The 22,516-nt window shown below is 40.9% G+C and overlaps 1 protein-coding gene across 3 annotated transcripts in view; it reads left to right on the top strand.

The window, feature by feature from the left end:
- znf423 (zinc finger protein 423) overlaps positions 1-22,516 on the top strand; it is a 168,225-nt gene that overhangs the window by 22,038 nt on the left and 123,671 nt on the right. For all 3 annotated transcript variants that reach the window (XM_058645028.1, XM_058645027.1, XM_058645026.1), the window contains exon 2: positions 8,101-8,163. In XM_058645028.1, the coding sequence (XP_058501011.1) occupies positions 8,101-8,163 (63 nt within the window). The remainder of the gene's footprint in view (positions 1-8,100; positions 8,164-22,516) is intronic.

Raw genomic sequence — 22,516 nt, 5'->3', positions numbered from 1 at the left:
CTCATCTGTGCGTCTCATCCCAGACTCGTGGAATGAATGTTAGACAGAAACCAAAGTGTGTAAGCTTTTGTTTTTTCTCACTTCAGGTGCAGCGATGTAAACTATAATTAATTCTCCTCCCTCCTGAACACGTGTGTGTGTGAATATTTGCTGTGTTTTGCTATAACTGGAAGCAGCAGATGGACCTCACATATCATTCCTGTGTGACGGCTGTGGGTTACAGGTGTTCACTCACCTGAACAAGAGGGAACCTCATGTTCACCAGTGGATGTTTGTTTAAATCGCTGCCCTCAAAAAGAAACTGGACAATCACCATTTTACTGACATTTTTGTCTGTAAAAACATATTTGTGCATGTGGTATTTAAGAAATCTTTAGTTAAAGGCTGGAAAAAATTCCAAAAAATGTATTTGCAGACTCTTCTGACCGAGTCTATGTTAATGACTGGTCTCTGGGACTGTGCACTGTAACAAGTTGTGACACGTAAACTACTTATCAAAAGCAGAATTTTCAGCTCAAAATTTTAAATTTCATATGTTTACTTTCTATTTGTGCACAAACAGACATAGACAATCACAGATAAACAAAACATGCTATAGACAAGAAGAATAAGGATATAAAAAAAAGTATAAATGCTTTAACAAGAGCTTCAAAACATAATGTGGTCAAAACGAGTCATTTTGAAGTTCAGGAAACACTGAATCATTTGATTTGGCCTAATTATTGCCAAATGTCATATTGTTAATATAAAACATCCAATTTCCAGTTCATATATGTTTTGGTTTGAGCTATCACTTTGGATTCTCTGGCCTGATTGTGTGTCAGATAAACTATATTGCAGCGCAGGCATGAGTGATGTGTTGTTGTCGTGTTTCCGGAGTCTGCAGGTGTGTTTCACACCATTTCTTCCTCCGTACCTGCGTTTATTAGAGACTGAAGCAGCTGGGATTCTCCCAGGTGTGAAGACAAAACAGTAACTTCAGCCTTTGTCTTTTGAGCTTCCCTCCATGTGGAAACTTTCATTTCCTCAGATGTATGTATACAAGGTTTCAGAATATGTTCGTGGTACAGTAAACATATTATTAAGTTATGCTTATTAAAGAAAAACAAAACTGTACTACACTTCCAGGGAAATCACATATTTGCTGTTCTCATTAACAGTTAAGTATATTTACTGAAACACACACATAAATCACTTTTGACAGAATAAGGTGTCTCCAGGGTTAACGTAAACAACGGCAAAAGGCATAATTGTGTGTGTATGTGTGTAAATGTGTGTAGATGGGCTGTGGATTCCCAGTGGCGTCTTTGTTTGCTTTTTGCGTCTCACACACACACACACACACACACACACTCACATCCACATTATGGAGAGTGTTTCTGTGTGTGTGATGTTGTTGAGGCAGATTGTGTGATCTCTAGGTCTCTGATGTCTCAGTGATTATTGGCTCGCCCACTGCTCTGCTGCGTTTGTCTGCCGTGTGTTTGGCTCATGTTGTGGGGACCTACAACGTCTTTATGCACCAACGTTACAGGGACTTTCTCCTTTATGGGGACAAAACTCAAGTTGCCACTTGATATCGTGAGGTGGGGACATGTTACTTTTAGACTTTAAAGGTCATATTAAAAGAATATACACCTTGTAGGGCTCTGAGATCTACTGACTCAGGTCAGATAGTTGAGCCCAGAGTTCAAACCAAATATAGTGAATCAGCATTGAGCTGTTATGCTGCACACAAGTGGAATAAGTTCCCAGTGGAACTGGCATCAGCATCAAATATGAATATTTTTAAATCCAGGTTAAAAACACTTGCTTTTTTTTTGAGCTAGCATTTCTGCACTTTATTTTTTTGTTTTAAAGTAATTTTAGAGTAAATTATTGTTTAATTGGGATCTGTTCAAATTGTACATTTTAATGTTTCCTATTTTTAAATGTATTTTGTTTTTATGTAAAGCACATTGAGTTGCCTTTTTGGATGAACTGTGCTTTCCAAATAAAGTGTCTAATCAGTTTAAGACCAGGGTTTAGGGTCATGGAAAGTTTTAGTTAAAATTAAAGCAAGACTACGTCTTCTAGAGGTTTGACGGCTTTGTTATAGGCTGATAACCAGACTAGGGTAGATATAATCTAACTATGATTTTGTTAAGAATCAGACAATTAATATTTTTATTTGCTAAGCATAGAGTTTTAAAAATGTTTTGCCCACAATTATTTGATTAAATGAACCCTTTTAATGATCTGTTTCATGTTTGAATATTTAAATTATATATAATGCTATTTAAAATGTGTATGTTCAATACACATCTTCTTAAATTTCTCAATTTCTTGTGACACCATTCACATATATATTAACGTAAAGAGATCAGCTTTGTCCATCAGCTGCACTGAATTTGGCACTGGGCACAAACCCTGCCTACAGAGCTGCAACTATTGATCATTTCCATTATCAATTAATATATCAATTATTTCTAGATTAATCATTTGTTGTTTTGTCCATAAAAATGCAAACAATTATGTTGAATCTCTTTCTGTGTGTTTCCTACAACTCAAATCAAAATTTTGTTCACAGACCAAGAGATTTTCACTTAACTGTCATAGAGCAAATAAATTGTTATTTACACATATTCACATTAAAGGGGACATATTATGCAAAATCAACTTTTTAACCATTTTAATACTGATATTTGGGACTCTGGGGGCCCTACCAGTCGCCAAAGTGTGGAAAAACAATACTCAGTCATGTTTTCGTGGTTCCGCTTAGTGTAAGTATAGGCGATAAAACGCCCGATGTTGAATTCCCTGCGCTTATGACGTCAGCATGCGCATTTCACCGCGAATGTTACCGCCCCACCAGTACGTTTACTTCGCAAGCTCCACCTTAGCTCCACCTTGTCCCTGCGAGAGTGCAGGCGAGGGAGGAAGAGCGGTATTATGTCAACGCGGCGGGACAAGTGTGCTGTTGGTGGCTGCACAGTGGAGCACAGTGTTTTACAGAGGATTTTATATATGAAGCTAATGTGCCGGATAAAGTCAGCAATCGTGTGTTCGCACCACTTCACATCAGACTGCGACCAGCGGTCGCCGTATTTAGTCAGGGGACGTATTTCACCGACGTACAAACACACAAATTGTTAAGAAAAGATCACATAGAGCTCATAACTGACCATTCTGACACGTCCTAATTAAACATATTTGTTCAGTACGTCCTCCATGACCGGAGCACAGACTCAGTCTGATACAATCACATAAAGCAGCTGTTTCTGTTTCACCACCTCCGGTGCTCCGGCGAGCTGGCGATCAGCGGTGCTGCACTCTCTGTGTCACCGCTGATCGCCAGCTCGCCGGAGCACCGGAGCACCGGAGCTGGTCAGTGGTGGTGAGGTCTCCGGAGCACAGTCTCCGGTCTGATAGAGCAACATACAGTTTATTCAGCGCGCCGCTGGCGATCAGCGGTGGCGATCAGCTGATCGCCAGCGGCAGTTTAGGCTATCGGTGACACAGAGAGTGTAGCACCGCTGCACAGAGAGTGCAGCACCGCTGCATAAACAGCTGCTTTATGTGATTGTATCAGACTGAGTCTGTGCTCCGGTCATGGAGGACGTACTGAACAAATATGTTTAATTAGGACGTGTCAGAATGGTCAGTTATGAGCTCTATGTGATCTTTTCTTAACAATTTGTGTGTTTGTACGTCGGTGAAATACGTCCCCTGACTAAATACGGCGACCGCTGGTCGCAGTCTGATGTGAAGTGGTGCGAACACACGAACACACGATCTGATACAGCAACATACAGTTTATTCAGCTTACACGGTGATCGCCACCGCTGATCGCCAGCTCGCCGGAGCACCGGAGCTGGTCAGCGGTGGTGAGGTCTCCGGAGCACAGTCTCCGGTCTGATACAGCAACATACATTTTATTCAGCGCGCCGCTGGCGATCCGCGGTGGCGATCAGCGGTGCTGCACTCTCTGTGTCACCGCTGATCTTCTGTTCCTAAGTGTTTTTAACTGATTTACAGTTGGACAGTGTTCGGCTCGATCCTTATGTAGGACGTCTGTGACGGCACTCTCGCTGACATGTTGATATTGTCAGAGAGCTAGTGGAGGGAGGGGGAGACGAATAGAGCTGTAAAGCGCTGTAAAGAGGACAAATCAGAAACCCCCTGGAAGAAGTGGGTGTGTGTTTGCCTGTGTCTCATTTGCATATAAAGGGACCATGCACGAAAACCGAGCGTTCTGAAAGGGGCGGGTTTAGCAGGGTTATTGAACTACTATGATTCTTCATCCTTATGGTATTTTGACCAAAGCATGTCACTGACATGTTCATTAGGACACCAGGGAACTATTTTAATGGGGGAAATAGGGTATAATATGTCCACTTTAAAGGAGCTAGAGTTGGAAAGCCACTTAAAAATCCACTTAAACTGATTGTGAAAACATTTGGTGATTCATTTAGTATCATCCCCTAGGACAAGTGATAATACAGTCACTGTCGCTATGGAAAATGGGTTGAAATCATAGAAACATGGCAGTCAACGTTGCTTAATGTTGCACCTCAAAGCCTGATCACAAGTGACAGAGTCGGTGTCTCTTGATAAAAATGACAAAAATCTTTGCTGACAGTCGACCACACACTCATGTCCAGTGCGGCTGCGGCCGAACTACGCTGCCGTTAGCTTGACTTTTCCTGAGTCCGCATGAAGTGTCGGGGCTGTTAATTGGCTTCTCCTGCCAATTTTTACATCTTCAAACCTGAGTGTGAAGAGAAGTGAGATGTACTGTGGGCGGGAAAGAGATGGACCAACACAAGGTTCAATAATTGGATGCCTTGAATATACTGTATGTTCTTCTTCTCATATGCTTCCCCACATTTTCTGACATCCATATGCAGGTCACTCTCTCAGAGCTTTAGTTTCCCTAATGGGAGAAACCTACAGATAAATACACACACGCGCCCTGCTTTTATGTGTAAGCATGCTCAACTCTTCCCACACTGCCACACTCGTACACTTCCCCCCCAGTGTGTGCAGGGTTCACTGTAACGGTGTGCGTGTCTCTGAGGGGGGCTGAAAGGACTCTGGGAGTCTAAATAAAGCTCCGTGTGCTTGGCTAATGAAACACGCCGTATTCCCCACTGTCTCATCAAGAAAAATGGGCTTTTATTAGAGGCAGAGTTACCAGTGCATCTAGGTCTTTCTAACATCCAAAACTTTTCTTAGCTATGCGAACAACACGCACAGAATCCCTGGTGATACTGAATCAGCTTAATACTAGAAGTATGTGTCATATGAATTCTTTTTTTTTTTTATCTCCACCAAGGAGAGGAGCTTATTTTCACCTGTGTCCATCTGTTCACTTCTTGACTTGTTAGAAAGTACGTTTCAAATAGACGTTTAAATCATCGTCAAAATGGCCATGCTGACAAAACACAACTCAAAGAAAACAGCAAAATTGAAACAGGTTGGAGTTTGACTTAAATTACGAAGAAGCATAAAGAAAAAGATTCAGAAGTGAATTCCACTGCTCCAAAAAAATCAAAAGTTTAATGGGATGAATTCATCTTTTCCCCGCTCACTCCTGCTCTGCTGCTGTATACATACAAACGGTCCCTCAGGGGTTGTCCACATGAAAACAAAGTTTTTATTTATGGCATTGGTGTTTTATCCACATGGTAACAATATTTTGGGAGCTCTGAAGTGCTACTTTTTAAAATTGGTCTCAGAGTGGGGAAAATAAAGCCAACTAATATGCTACTTTGGGAAAACGATGATGTTGAGGATCATTGGTTTCTTCCTCTACTAATGCTTGGATGATTGGTTTATGATAACTTGTATTTTCTTTCCTTAGTCACCCTCACTCTTCATTCTGTGTCTGTGATTGTAAACACTGTAATGTATCCTTATTTGAGTAAATCTTATTTAAAAAAGTTTTTACACAGCGCACATGCTGCATACTCAACTTCTTGTTCTCCACTTTTGGTGTATTTCTGTTGCCATGTGACAGCACGTTTTATTCTGTTTGGTTTCCTCTTAACAAAGACTAAACAGAGAAAGAATATAACATTTTCAATTCAATTCAAATCAAGTTTTTTTCTATAGCAGCATATATTATTCAAAGTCAACATTATAGAGAGCATAGAAACCCAACAATTCACACAATGAGCAAGCACTAGGCATCAGTGGAGAGAAAAAACTCCCAGACTATCTGCCTAGACAGGTTGGGGTGAAAGGAAATACTGTTAAATTATGTTGAATGACAACAATATAATTTTGAATCTGAATATATAATAATATGTATAATATAATCTTAAATCTGAAGAGGTCTGATCTCAATTGCAGACAATGCTGAGGTTGGACAATGTCCTACATTCAACAGTAAAACATTGCAGTGGGTGATAAAACTGCACTTACGTGTCACGTGATTTATTACCACCAGACTTTAAAACATTGTCCCCACCTGCACTTTCTGTGTACCTATTATTACTCTTTCAAAGTTCTTTTATTTTTAAATTCCTCCTTGCAAACGTTGTGCTGCGCTTCTGCGACAAAGCCGCCGTCTCCCCGTAGAGATCATTACAGTTGTTTTGATTCAGATCCACGTTTTCCTTTTCCCTTCAAACATTGAAACAAGACTCGACGAGCGAGGTGTGCTTGTTATTCCTTTTAAAAGGAGGGAGCACTTCACAGATTTAGAACTTCTTGTTTTCGTTGGAGATGTTGTCGCTGCTGGATTGTGAGGATGGGGTGAGTCCGCGGGGAGCTGACGAGGATGTGGAGAGAGGAATACGAGGAGTGGGATAAAAGAAAAAAAAGTGCAAGGGGCTGGAGAGGAGATTTGCTGGAGAGAAGCAGGATGAGAAGTTTTTTAAATGATCAGAGGCAGAGGTGAGTCAGTGAAAAGTGAGGAATCGCGTGTCGGGCTGGGGGTGAACAGGAAACCCCATTGTGTGGTGGCTCAGCCATTTCCTGTTTGTGTGCCAGCTGCACTTCCCTCCTTCCTGTTGTACCCAGGAAGTCGGTGTCACATTCCAGCTCTGATCAACTCAGTGTGAGATTGTTGCTAATGTCCCGGGACGTTTGCATCGTCAATACCTGCCTGTTTCTGGCTTCCTGTCTTTATTTTAAGAGTCTTAATGTACGTACATTTGCAGAAGATCAACATTTTCCTTCATGGATCATATTCAACTCCGTAATCCTTCCATAATCTAGCAAGGAGGTGATGTTTTTCATGTCTGTTATGAATTATTATTTGTTTTTGCCTTTTTATTAGAGGGATTACTAAAGAACTACTTAACTTAAATTGGCATGAGACTTTTTTAAAGGATAGGATTGAGGCCATTGAGTTTTGGTGCAGATACCGAAGCTTTTTTTTGTCTCAAATTATGGTCTGTTTCTGTCTGTATTAGTTTGGTAGATTATGCAAAAATACTTCTAATCAAGGGGGTGGACACAGGATTTCTTTTGCGTTACACTTTTCAACATATAATAACAATATTTTCAAGAAATAATGTAGAGATCATTATGGGCAAAACCAGTCATCAGTATGTATAACTCTTATACCCATAAACAGGTAAAAAGAGCACTTTGTTATATAATTAAAATCATCTGAGTTGTAGTCAATAGTTACAAGATTTTCAAGTTTGTTAGTGATGTCATTTAAGTTGATTTCTATGTTATTTATCTGTAAAAATCCACACAATTTTCATCGTAGCCTCATGAATGCGCTTCAGTAAAATCTGTGCACGCACCCGAACAAACATTATTCATCATCAACTGATTGATTGTGTTCTCTATGAAAAGTTAGAAAGTTATAGAAAATGCATGAACTTCCTGGAGCTCCTCTTTAAAACAATCAAATCATCATGTTATTACAGATTGGGTAACTTTTATTAGACAAAAAACAACTTTATATATCACTTAATCATGAACATTGTTTATAATTTTAACGGATTGATTTAAAATTGGGTTTTTTGGTCGTGGCTCTGGATCTTTGAATCTTTCCGAGTGAGTCATATCTTTGTGATTGTTTTTGAAAAATGTAGATGTGGGGAAAAAAAACGTTCTTCTAAACCTATTTCTTCCCATATTTGTCCTCTTCCTCAGCGGTAGAAGAAGGGGAGTCTTCAGAGTGTGGAGGCACCTGGGATGAATCAACTGTCCAGACAGGTTAGTGTGCACACGCACACACACACACACACACACACACACACACACAGATATCATAATAGAGATTTATCCGACTGTCAGATCCACAGATCTGTGCGACTCCCTCGCACACACAGACTCGCAGCCGCACACAATTTGTAATATCAATTCCACATGCTTTCATGACGGGCCCGCTCGGAGCGATGTCGAGGAGAAGAAAGGGTGAAGATGGAGGAATGAAGTGAATGTAGAAGGAATTAGGATGAAGGGATTGTTGGGAGGAAGGGGGGAAAAAAACGTCGGGGAGGGAAGAGAAGGAATTAGACGGCAGATCTGGAAAGAAACGCTGCACTCGCTGGTCTCAGGAGTCAGAACCAGTGGAAAAAAAAGAAAAGACATGACAAAGGGGAAATGGAGGGAGAGAGCGAGGGATGGGGTAGAGAGATGTGTGTGCTTTTTCCTCCTGCTTTCTGTGGTCTGGAGATGTCTTGGGAGTCAGTCAGAGTGATACTAGGGATTTTCTTATATCCTTTTCTTGGATTCTTGTTTTTCTTTGTGGTTCCTTCAAACCAATTTCCCCTCTCTCTCTCTTTGGCTGATCCCTCCATCGCCCTCCCCCTCCGTCTTGTCCTCCCCTCTCATTTCCACTCTGAGATGGAATTTTGAAATTTGTCCTGACTCTGCCTTTTGCCTTTATTGGAAAAAAAGGACACATCTGCTCTCCGAGGTCCACCAATGAAATAAGAGAAAAGATATGAAATTTGATTCTGCGACGGAAGGATGACAAGTTTATTGATGAGTGTAGATAGATTAATAAATAATTCTTTCCTGCTGGCGACACTGAGAAAGTGCCTGATTTAAGTAAATATTTCCCTGTAGTGACGTCGAACTGATATACTGCACTGATATGGACGTGTTTGTATGTGAAGACGTTGACGTACTGACTTGATGAAGGTTTAACGAGTGACGGAGCAGACGTTTGACAATGAGAAGGTGAAATGAGCGTTAACGTTGCCTTTTCCAGTTCAAGTTTCTGTTTTTTTCTTGCAATTTCTTTTAAAAAAAATCCTTTAAACTACATTTAAAGGACTTTACTCACTTTAATCTTCATGTTGTTGATGACAGCATGTGAACATGTACAGTTTAAAGTAAATCTTGAAGCATTGATGTGAGTTTACGCTGCTGTTTTCCTCAGTGTTTGCTGTGTGTAATGGAGCTTTTCCATTATGCAGCTCTAGCACGACTCGGTTTGCTTTTCCATGACTTCATAGTTCCTCCTCAATGTGGGCGGAGCTCAGCAGTTGTTTTGGGGGGGTGTAACTGAATCATTAGAATCAGTTGATTTAGTCACTGTGCTGTCGCTAAATACACCGTAACTATTTGGAGATTAAGGTAGTAATGTTTTGGTCTTTTTTAACTGAACTATTGTTTGGTTTGTTTCTGCCTGCCTATTAGATCAGAATATAGGCTAATGCAGGCCTGTGGTTTATTATATTTCTCTGTTTTCTATGTAATACTGTGAAACTGTACGCCTGTTTTTGTTTACATTTCTTTTTTTTTACATAATACTTTACAAGTTTCAAACAGGCATCACTATGTTGTTATACAGTATGCACAGCGGTTGATGTTGATAACTTGTGGCATGGAGTTAAATCTTCAAAATATCATTATAATATTGTATATCACCATTAAAAGCAAAAGGTAAAAAACAAGTACAGCCGAGCTGAGTCGTGCTAGAGCTGTATATTAGAAAAGTGCCATAAGTAAAAGGTCTTATATTTTATTTAATTAATCATGTTGCACTCGACGCAAACAGAGAATTGTTTACAATTGTGTGGCATTATCGTGCAAAGGCCTCATGAAAAACACAAAAAAAATATGTTTATACAGCGTTAAAATGACCTTATTGAGTTGGCAAAATTGTTCCAAGGCAACTTTTAATTGATTGAATAATCACTAAAGAGCTGATTTTGACGTGACTGGGAAGCATTTGGTGGAATTTCCACGTTTGCTGTAGTGAGTCAAAGATTCCGGGCTCTGCCGACACGACGACACTCAGGGTTCAGGGTTTTTCTGCCTCGTTCATGTCGACGTGAAATGAAACGCTGTCCAAACCCAAACCAGGCCGGGGATGCTTTGACTACTTGAGGCGTTTTGTCAGCTTGGAGGTAGTTTTTGTGCTCTGGTTTGCAGCCAATCAGAGAACAGTTAAACACTTCCTCTGACTGGATCCCAGCAGGGAAATAAGATCCTGCTGAATGTGGTAAATATGCAGTTATCGCTCTCCCTCTCTCTCTCCACCTCTCATGTCTCTCGTTCAGCTCTGCAGGGATGGAAGCATAGGAAAGTATGACCCTTGGGGGGGTCGCTATGACGTGCTGAACCCCCCCCAAACCTGTGCTAACGCTCCTCCAGGGGCCGCTGCATGGGTCTGTGTGTGTGTGTGTGTGTTAAAGGGGGTGCTGACTCTGGTCCTGTGTGGCACAGTAGAACTGCTGTGTGTGTCAGTTCCTGCAGGAAGCTTGAGTCCCATGATGCACACACACACACACGCACACACACTCACACACACACGCACACACACACACACACTCACACACACACACACACACACACGCACACACACACACGCACACACACACAGAGCGAAAGATAAAAACATACTGTCCCATATTCCCTTACTCAGCCACACCACACTTCCAATTTGGCCTTTATTTTACGTCAATACCTGTGCATCACTTTTTCACCGTCTATTTTCTCCCTCTTTCCCTCCATCTGTCGGTCTTTCTGTCCATTCAGACCTGGTCTGGAGTGATCTTATGACATGTGTTATAACAACCTTACTTATAGGACTGGGAACACTTGACAAATTTTAATTCTAAGTGTACTGTACAGATGTGTCCGAGTGGAAAGGGAACTTGGCTCGTAACCAGAAGGGTTGCCGGTTCGAGTCCCCACCACGCAATTCACCCCAGTCCTCACATTATTTCATTTTCAAGTTGTTAAAATCTTATTTCATGTTACAGCAGCGTAATTAGAGCTTGGACTTCTTTTTAATTTTATATACTTTGCTAATCGCCTCGGGGGAATTCTTTCTCTACATTTAACTCTACTAGGAACCTTGCTCAGGAGTACCGCAGTGAAATCCCCTCTGAATGTGGTTTTTGAGTTCACACCTGACATCAGTGTCATCAGGATGTGAAGCGCTGACTCAGGATTGTTTGTGACGTTTGCCGCGTGTCGTCTCCTCATTAAGGCGACTACATGGAAAACAAAGACCTTGTTTCCTTCACTGCGAGGGTGATGGCGTTGAAGAGAGAACAAAGAGAACGGTGAAATGTATCTTCTCCATCCTGCTATTAAACTCTCAGTCTCCTCCTCCTCCTCCTCTGTCTTCTCTCCGCTCTTTTCTATCCAGTCGTTTTCTCTGGAAAATGTGTGTTGAGTTTGGAAAGGCCCGCGGGAGGGAAGGAGGGGAGGAAGGGAGAGTGACATGTGGGGAGTAGCACCGAGCCAACCTATACTCCCCTTTCTTACATCCCTCTGTTTTTTCCTTCCCTCCTACACTCTGGCTTCCCCAGAGAGGAGACCTTGAAAGGCTGAAGTTGCCCCAGCACCCTCCCCTCTCCCCTCTCCCCTCTCCCCTCTCCCCTCTCTCCTCTCTCCCCTCCCCTCTCCCCTCTCTCCTCTCTCCCCTCTCCTCTCTCCTCTCTCCTCTCTCCCCTCTGCCGCTGCCCCCTGCTGCTCCTCATGGTGGGACTGAAAAACAACTTGTTTTCGTCCTCCCTTGTCTTAGCTCTTGTTACCTCGCTCTCCCGGTTTGCTGGTAAAAGAATAAGTGAGCGGTTGCCAGGAACAGTGGAGGGGAGTTAGTGAGGGCAGGTATCAGCAGCAGCAGCAGCAGCAGCAGCAGCAGCAGCAGCAGTTGACCTGTTAACACGAGAACATGACTCGGTCATGGGCAGGGACTCAGAAATGAACGGATGAATCCACTGGGAATTGATCCCCAAACAAAACGACCACTTTGACTTTGACCATCAATGACTCTATTTTTATTGTGTTTATTCCTCTTTAGTTTCCTGTTGAGCTTCTTGAATGTGAAAACTGTGGTTATTTTTGCTCATCTGTTGCCTCTTTCGTACTAAAATGTATGGATATACCTGGGATTAATGACGTAGGATTAACAACAATCATAGTCAGAATCAGGATCAGAATACTTAATTAATCCCCGCGGTGGTTTTTCTGCCCTGTGGCGTTTTCTTTATTTTGTGTCTTTTATTTCAGTGTTTCAGTATTTCGATTGATTGATTATTAATCAATTACTAAATTAATCTTCAACTGTTTTGATCATTTGTTAATCGGCTTGAGTTCTCTGATTTTTCTCAGCTTCTTAAATGTGAATATTTTCTGGTTTCTTTGCTTTCTTTGTTTTTTTGAAATCATGAAAACGGAAACATTTTATGGACCAGACAATTATCAGATGATTCAATTATGATAAGTAATCGTTGGTTGGCGTCTTGGAGTCATTTGGTTTGAATGTCAACTAAACACCTCCAAACCTGGTTTTGAACTCACTGATCGGTTTCTAAGTCACTCTCCCATTTTGATAATCAATAATTCAGTTCCAAGTAGAGCTGAGTGACTGAATAAATACACACATACACACACACACGCACACACACACACACACACACACAGCAGTGAGTCATCATGGAAAAGTCTTGTTAAGCCCCAGAGCCAAAGCTGAAAGTGAGAAAGTGAGAGTGCTTTATTGTTATTGTTGTGAAGTCACATTATTTAAGAATCTCAAAGAAATGTCAACATTTTTCTTTTCCTTTTATTCAATTCCTGCATTGTTATTTATTATTATCGTTATTTAGGTCACGACACCCGACGTTTTCACATTTAAACGTCCTTGACACCCGTCTCCACGCCACCACCACGTTCATTTCATATTCACACATCTCTGTGTGTGTGTGTGTGTGTTTAACACTCCACTTCAGCGTGCTAAGTGCGCCTGTGTCGTTCACCGTCTTCTGGGAATATATATGTATATATACACATATATATACATATATATGTGTATATATATATATATATGTGTGTATTTATATATATATATATATATATATGTATATATATGTGTGTATTTATATATATATGTGTGTATTTATATATATATGTATGTATATATATACATACATATATATACACATATATACATATGTGTATATATGTGTATTTATATATATGTATATATACACATATATATGTATATATGTGTGTATTTATATATATATGTATATATATACACACATATATATACACATATATGTGTATATATGTGTATTTATATATATATATATGTATATATATATATACACATATATGTGTATATATATACATATATGTGTATATATACATATATGTTTATATATGTATATATACATATATATATACATTTATAAATATATACATTTTTCAACATTTGATGACATTTTCTGGATCAAACAATAAATCTCGACAGATTCATTAGTTCCAGTTTCTTGATTCTTGGTCTTTCACTAAATCAATAACCAGTGTTTGCTGTGGCTGTGTTGTCGGGGCACATGTAGAGAACCAGTCTCACGTCACAGGAACAGGACGCTGTGTTTCCATGTAGTTCTGTCACACACTGACTTTCCATAACCTTTCTATAACCTTTCTATAACCTTTCTATAACCTTTCTATAACCTCCTTCATACAAAACTAAGCAACTATATACCAGAGTTTTTGATCACCTCTGCTTTAGCGTGTGTGAATTGTGACGTCACGCATGCGCCGTAAACCCACGGCTCTCAAACTGTGGTACCACGTGTAACGTGTGTGTGTGTGTGTGTGTGTGTGTGTGTGTGTGTGTGTGTGTGTGTGTGTGTGTGTGTGTGTGTGTGTGTGTGTGTGTGTGTGTGTGTGTGTGTGTGTGTGTGTGTGTGTGTGTGTGTGTGTGTGTGTGTGTGTGCGCACGACTGTGAGGAAGTGACCGCTGTAAAAACGGTGTGTTTTCCAGACGAGGCTCCACTTCTCTGCAGCCTCACTGTTACAACGATGACCAGATCTGAGATAAACAGGACACTACAACCTCCTCCTCCTCCTCCTCCTCCCTTTCTACTGTAGCTTCCTCTCTCTCTCTCTCTCTCTCTCTCCCTCTTTCCCTATTCTTCTCTCTCTCCCTCACTCACCACTTCCCTCTGGAGGTCCATAATGTAGTTTTAATTTCCCCAAGGCTACCACAGGAAAACAGTTCCTGTGTATGTGTCTTTTGTGTCTCTGTGTGTGTGTGTGTGTGTGTGTGAACTATTATTGCCTGCTTGTGACAGCACACTGTGTATCTGTTTTCTGTCTGTATTGCAGCATTTAAGCCCTTTTGTTTGTGTGTGTGTGTGTGTGTGTTTGTGTGTGTTTGTGCGCCAGAAATTCAAATAAGTGAGCAGCTGTCAACTTTACTGTGAGCGTGCGCTCGCAATCTGTGTGCGACTGTGTGCAGCTCTGCCCGACTTTAAAGCCTGTTTATTTGTTTATGTATATACCGTATATAAGTCTGTGTGTGTCTGTGTGTCTGTGTGTGTGCGTGATTCCATGACGTGAATGCACTCTTTCATCAGCCTGTTTCCAGACGTCGGTGTTGGGTGCTGCTGTCCCTTGTCGCAGCACGTCCCAGGGGTCCGTGTGTGTCTCCGTGTGTGTCTCTGTGTGTGTCTGTGTGTGTCTGTACATGTGTGTGTTTTCATGTGACTTGGTCCTCTGTGGTTCAGGTCTCCTCCTGAGGGTTTAGGGTTTATAGTGTGTCAGTACACACACACATACACACACAGGGAGAGAAGGAAGTGAGGTCTCTCTCCTGAGACACAGCAGGGTTAGGTTGTTGTGTCCAGCTGCACCTGTTCAGTGTGTGTGTGTGTGTGTGTGTGTGTGTGTTGTACACTCTTTGCCAAATGTGTTGACCATCCTGACCATTGTCTGTGTTTCAACCACACTAGACAATATTTTACGTTTTCACGAAGGATGGGATTGGGATGGGTCATAATCACTCAGATAAAATGTCAAATCCTTGATAACACAGGCTGTTAAAAAAATGTAAATAAAAGTCATCAAAAGCTTTTTAGCTGAGTCACGTTTGTTGCTGACAATTGTTTCTTTTGAAATGACTCAGCACAAACGGGTCATTCACAGCTTCATATGTTCATAAATGGTCTAAAATGACCATTATCACACTGATATCAGTATTGGTAGATACTTGAGTTTGTGATATCGGTATTGGTAGATACTTGAGTTTGTGATATCGGTATTGGTAGATACTTGAGTTTGTGATATCAGTATTGGTAGATACTTGAGTTTGTGATATCGGTATTGGTAGATACTTGAGTTTGTGATATCAGTATCGGTAGATACTTGAGTTTGTGATATCGGTATTGGTAGATACTTGAGTTTGTGATATCGGTATTGGTAGATACTTGAGTTTGTGATATCGGTATTGGTAGATACTCGAGTTTGTGATATCGGCATTGATATTGTCCCATCCTTAATTTTCATTTAAAACCAGGTTGTTAGTTTAAGACCATGAATGTTCCTTTCACACCAAACTGAAATCCTTAAAAAGTGTGTTTTAATTTAAACGTTTTTCTTCAAGGCCCTTGGAAGCTTTTGAGAATGGCCCTAAATAGACACAGGGTCATTGAAAGTGCATTGAAGTGAAGTCGATATTTTAGGAAAATTGTCTCCCTCGTTTGTTACGACGCCACCTACTGTTTCACGCCCTGCGTTGCTTGACACCCCGGACAAACATGGATCTTAATTACTAGCGGTGTTGTGGACACTGTCCACTGTCTCTCTCTCTGTCTCCGACCGTTGACGTGAGATTCCGCGCAGAACAGTGAGTGAGTAAAGTGAAGCGAGAGAGAGAATAAATGAAACACTTTACCAACAAAAATATAAAATTGTATTTATGAAGAGAGGGTTCTCCTCTCTGTAATAGTAGAACATGTCTACCTTACTATGTACTTGGAGCTTTAAGACCGGATTAAATGATTAGTTGTCTGTTTACGAAATGTCAGATTAATAATGTTTCGTGCGAGAGGTTTGTTCTGTACGTTTGTATAAAGACAGAAACCTTCAGCTTCCTGTGTGTCAGAGTGTTGATGTTAATGTGTTGATGTTCACGCGGCCTCGCTGACACACTGTCACTGTTCAGCGGGCGAAAGGCTAAATAAAAACACATCCACGTCTTTTTTGTAACACTTGTCCTTGTATGACAAGTGAAAAAAGTGTGCTGTGAAAACAGAAGAAGAGAAGAAGAAGCTTGTCTGGGTCACGACTCTGCTGCTGAAGGGTGAGAGTGTGTGAAAACTCTATTTAAAGACCAGGACGCTGCATGGGGCCCGGCCCACTTTCCTCAGGGTGAATCCTGATTTACAGAACAATAAAAAAGAGACGCAGCACTTTATTCAGATGTTTACACCTGACCACAGCTCCACTGCACCAGTGCTGTAATGTAACGCAGTACAAATACTTTGTTACCGTACTTAAGTACAACATTCTGTAACTTTGTTATTTATGTTTCTAGCAACTCTTACTTTTCCTCCACTACATTTCCTCTAACTCTCTTTGTTATTCGTTACTACCAAATAAAATCAGACAAAGAAGAAGAAGAAGAGTTGGTATTATGGTCTGTATTTGTAAAGAGCTTTTCTAGTCTTGATGAGGTGCTTTACAAAACAGTTTTTATCCATTCACACACACAACATGGGGTTAAGTGTCTTTGCTCAAGGACACATATTGACTTAGCAGAGCCAGGAATTGAACCCACAACCTTCCAGTTGAAAGACAACGCACTCTAAATTACTTTTGATACTTACTACTACTTTTTTATATAATATTACTTAAAAAGAAAAGTCTGAAAGTATATGACATTTATTGTACTTAAGTATCAAAATGTAATTTTCTGATATAAAATGTACTTAACTTTTAGAAGTATTTAAAAAAAGTGAGGCGTTAGGATTGAGTCATGGTGGCTCAGTGGGAGGGCGAGTTGTCTTTCAACTGGAAGGTTGTGGGTTCAAGTCTATCTGTGTCCTTGGGCAAAGACACTTAACCCCATGTTGCAGCGTGTGTGTGAATGGGTGAAAACTGTCGTGTAAAGCAGCTCATCAAGACTAGAAAAGCTCTATATACTGTAAATACAGACCATAATAGCAACTCTTCTTCTTCTTCTTCTGATTTTATTTGGTAGTAATGAGTAACAAAGACAGTGAGAGGAAATGTAGTGGAGTGAAAGTGAAAGTTGCTATACAACACAGTACTTAAGTACAGTAAAGTCATATATTTCAAGTACTTTTACCTAAGTAATATTATAAAAAGTGACTTAAACTTCTACCAAAGTCATTTTTTCTGTTACATACTTGTACTTTTACTCAAGTATCACTTTTTAGGTACTTTATGCAAGAGTTCTACAACTCCTACAAGAGAACGGTATCAATAACTGCTATTAAATCGACTATTATGCTTCCTGTGTGTAGTGTAGTGTAACTTATAGTAAGTTATGGCTCAATAATTAACCGGAATTGAATCAAAATCGCAACATTTCTCCCAATAATGTTTTTTTTGGGAAACAATTATGTAAAAAGTATCATCAGTTACATTATGGTGTCTCACCTCCATGCTTTTCTTTGTTAAAGTCAATTATTGGGACTTTGTGTCCCGTCCTTTATGCAGGTTTTCGGTGCGTTAAGCTCTAACCTTGTTGACCTCGTGAGCGTGTCATGTGATGCAGGCGTGATTTGAACCTCGATGCCGGTTCTCAGCGCGGCTAACAGTGTTGTTGTCTCTTATGTGTGCGACAGTGTTGGTTTCACAGCTTGTGAAGCCTGTTTGAGGTGTTTTGTGTAGCTGTCACTTTTATAACAGCTTTACCTTTTTGTGGGGATTACAGTGTGTTTCGTTCTCCTTCAGCTCTCCCTCTCGCTCTTGACGCTCTCTTTTAGCACAGCTCTATCACCCTGGGGCGGTTCAGGAACACTTCGCAGAGTTCATTAGTCGCTCACTTTTCTTCCCACAGGATACAGAGTGATGTACTGCGGTCATGCTGACTGTGGGTGTTTTTGATTCTTAGGTGTCCCACTTTGTGTCTCCACACAAAGTCTGGTCCTTTTCTCTGAGTTAAACCTATAACTTCTTCTGTCCTTTCTCTCCCCCCTTTGTGTCCCCATTTTTCCTTTCACCCCAACCTGTCTAGGCAGATTTGCCACACATCTTTGAGTCTGGTTCTGCCAGAGATGTCTTCTCCTGTTAAAAGGGAAAGTTTTTTTTCTCTCCACTGATGCCTAGTGTTTGTGATAAAAATAAAATTGAATTGAATTGAATTAATCGATAAGCTCAGGAAATGTCAACATTTTTTTTGATTTGTGTTCGTCAAACCTCAAAATAACGATGTACTCAAATGTCATGTACCAAAACAATTCAGTTTTAATCATTTCTTTCTTACATGGAGCAAAGAAACCAGAAAATGTGGTTTTTTTTTTCCTCCTGCTTATTCACATCTCTTTATCTAAAACAAATACTTAGCATCTGCATGTATCTACACCCATGCGACGTGACCTCATTATTAACGATGTATCCATTTAGATATTTATATTTTTACCTGTTAATAAAGAAAAGGCCATGGTCCTCACGGTGGTTAATATTGCTTTCCTCAGGAGACGCTTGAAAACATCATTTCCACCACGTCTGTACCTGACGTTTTAAACACAGTGCAGCGTCTTTAAATAGCCACTAACATTTAATACAACTCTTGAATGTCACGCGGGTCGTTTTATTGCAGCAGCACAAGTGAAAGTCCCAGATCAATCACTCCCAGATCAGTTTACCAAACAAACTATACTCAGTTTTTATCTATTTATTAATTAAATGTACAGTGTAGGTCAGAGGTTTCAAACGTGTGGCCCACAGGCCAAATGTGGCCCCCAAATTGATTTGATGTTGCCCACTGCTTCACTGTGTTTTTGATATTTATAGATTAATTTTGCCTCATGAATAGGATTTTATTTTCAACCATTTATTGTCCTGTGTCAATGTAAACACTTTTATTTTGAAATTGTGTCAAATATTGACACAAATGCCGCTATTGCTATATCACAATGGAATATTGTGATATAATTTTGATTTAGTACATTCTTTGTCTCGCTACTCTTGCGACTCTCTCTTGCGACTCTTGCGACTCTTGCGACTCTCGCTACTCTTGCGACTCTCTCTTGCAACTCTTGCGACTCTTGCGACTATCTCTTGCTACTCTTGCGACTCCTGTACTCTTGCGACTCTCGCTACTTTTGCGACTCTCTCTTGCGACTATCTCTTGCGACTCTCGCTACTCTTGCGACTCTCGCTACTCTTGCGACTCTCGCAACTTTTGCGACTCTCTCTTGCGACTCTCTCTTGCTACTCTTGCGACTCTCGCTATTCTTGCGACTCTCGCTACTCTTGCGACTCTCGCAACTTTTGCGACTCTCGCAACTTTTGCGACTCTCGCTACTCTTGCGACTCTCGCTACTCTTGCGACTCTCTCTTGCGACTCTCGCGACTCTTGCGACTCTCGCTACTCTCGCTACTCTCGCTACTCTTGCGACTCTCGCTACTCTTGCGACTCTCACAACTTTTGCGACTCTCGCTACTCTTGCGACTCTCGCTACTCTTGCTACTCTTGCGACTCTCGCTACTTTTGCGACTCTCGCTACTCCTGCGACTCTCGCTACTTTTGCGACTCTCGCTACTCCTGCGACTCTCGCTACTCTTGCGACTCTGTTAGTGTTGCGACTTCCGCGTGTCCTGCAACTCTCACAACTCCTGCTGCTCTTGTGACTTGTGTTGTCTTCGGATTGGGAGTTGTTGTGTGATCAAGATACTCGAGTGAGTCACTATAGTGAGGCCACACACTAACCTGTACTGTAACTGTTTTCAGACATCGACGTCGGAAATTGCACAATATTGGCAGCATGATATTGGTCACGGCTGATATTGGTTATAAAGAGGAGTATCAGCACTTAGTTTCAATGAAACGTGTCTTTTTTTTCCGCACATTAACACCAGCTTTCTTTTTAACTGCTAAATTTCCATGTAACCAGTGAGTTAATTTCATTGAAATGCATTCAGTGTGTGTCCCAGGTGTGATTCAGTCCCTCATTACACGGCCAGAATGAAAATGAACCGGGGTTCTGTGACAGTAGGACTCTCCTGAAACTTGCTCTTAGATTAAATTATGAGTCTTATTGTTAATGTGTGTGTTATCGTTTTTTTTTTTAATATCTTTTCCAGTTTGGGGGCGGGGAGTTGATTTATTTTTTTTGATTTATTGTGTGCCCCTGTGTGAATGACGTCAGAATAAAACAGGGTGCCTGTGTTTGTGTGTAGTTATTCCTGGCATAGGGACAGTCTGTGACTCAGAGATAATGGTCCTCTGTAGAGCAAGTGTTTGTGTGTGCGTGTGCGTGTGTGTGTGTGTGTGTGTGTGTGTGTGTGTGTGTGTGTGTGTAAGTGACTATAGTCATGTCCCACTGATGATGGGTGTGTGTTTGTCTGTGTGTGTGTGAAAGAAAGACTGTGAGTGGATGGTGCACACACACATACTATTGGGACCACTGTCGTACTATTCAATCAATACTTTCACACACACACACACACACACACACACACACACACACACCTCTGCACCCTAAGCACCCATGGGAGTTGCCTTCTTTCATTAAGTCGGCCTGCAGCTGCTTTTTTCTGGTGAGGTGGGGGTTTATTATAGTGGAAGGAAATAAAAAGAAGATTTAACATTTAACGGAGTTGTGTAAGAAATAAAAACACACGATGAATTATGGTCTGTGAATCATGTTCCACGTCTGCTCTGTTTTTAAAAAGAAGGTAGAAGATGATGAAGAATTCTCCAGCCAGTTTAAGTCACTCACACAGCAGCGTTGCTTTATGCCAGAGGAGTCAAACTGGTGGCCCGCGGGCCCACATGCGCCCCCCCCCCAATTGATTACATGCGGCCCTAACTCAGACAGAATAAAATACTTAAAATGTTTACTAGCAATCTTTTTATAACGGTATTAATAAGACATTCAGTCATAATATCAGATTATTAAATAATGTATTACATAAAACATTCCAAATATAACCGATTAATCAAAATAGTTGACGATTCAGTTAGTAATCGATTAGTAACTGTTTCAGCTCAATAAACACACTTGTTTGGTGTTTTAATTACAGTCATTTGAAATAAATGTCTGTGTTTTTGATATTTTGCATCATAAACATGTCTTAATTGTGATTTCATGATTAGAGCTGAAGCAGTTAATCGATTATTAATCGATCACTAAATGAGTCGTCAACTATTTTGATCATCGATTCATCGGTTTGAAGCTTTTTTCATGATTCAAACCAGATTTCCGATCGTTTCAGCTTCTTAAGTGTGAATCATTTCTAGTTTCTTTTGCTCCATAAAACAAAGAAATCATTAAAAACTGAATCATTTTTTGTTTGTGGACAAAAACAAGACGTTTGAGCACCTCATCATTTCCAGGTTTGACAAACACTGACCAACGTTTTCTGACATTTTAGGGACCAAACGACGATTAAATCGAGAAAAGAATCGACAGATTAATCCATGATGAAAATCGTCGGTTGCAGCTCTAATCACGATGGAATATTGTGTTTTAATTTGAAGATCGTGCTACTGAACAGTTGTTTTTATCGCCCCCTCTTGACCGGACCAGACACTCATTGAGTTTGACACCTCTGCTATATGTTATCTTCTATTCTTCAGAGAGGACATTTAAGGATTTAAACCAAATAAACACATTTTAAAATGAACTCACAGACAGTACTCGTTCCCTCTTCTGTTGTCCAGTTAAAAGAGGCGCAGCAGCATCGGTCGCCACGGTAAAAGCAGTCGTAACGTTGTCGTGTATGTGTGCGTTTATTTATCTTTCTTTTCACACACATGTCCAGTGACTGTGCCTCTGCTCTGTGAGCATCTGTCGGTGCGCTGCACACACACACACACACACACACGCGTGTGCATGTGCGCGTGTGTGTGTGTGTGTGTGTGTTTGGTCAGCCATGGGGCCGCTCGCTCTCCCTGTCCAGACGGCGCTCTCACCACTGGACAGATGGCCAACAACACCCTCCCTCTCTTCTTCTTCATCCCTTCATCCCTCCCTCCATCACGTCTTCCTCTCCTCTCAACAGCTCCCTAAACACCCCATCACCTCAGTCCCCCATTCCCCGCCTCCCTTCATCCCTCCCTCCCATCACACCTCTGGCATTATAAATGAGCCTGGGATGAAGACTCGTGCTCTGC

Source organism: Solea solea, chromosome 12 (genome assembly GCF_958295425.1).
Source record: "Solea solea chromosome 12, fSolSol10.1, whole genome shotgun sequence".
NCBI classification, from domain to species: Eukaryota; Metazoa; Chordata; class Actinopteri; order Pleuronectiformes; family Soleidae; genus Solea; species Solea solea.
Note: the sequence above shows the minus strand (reverse complement) of the source record. Positions and strands in the feature narration are given on the sequence as shown.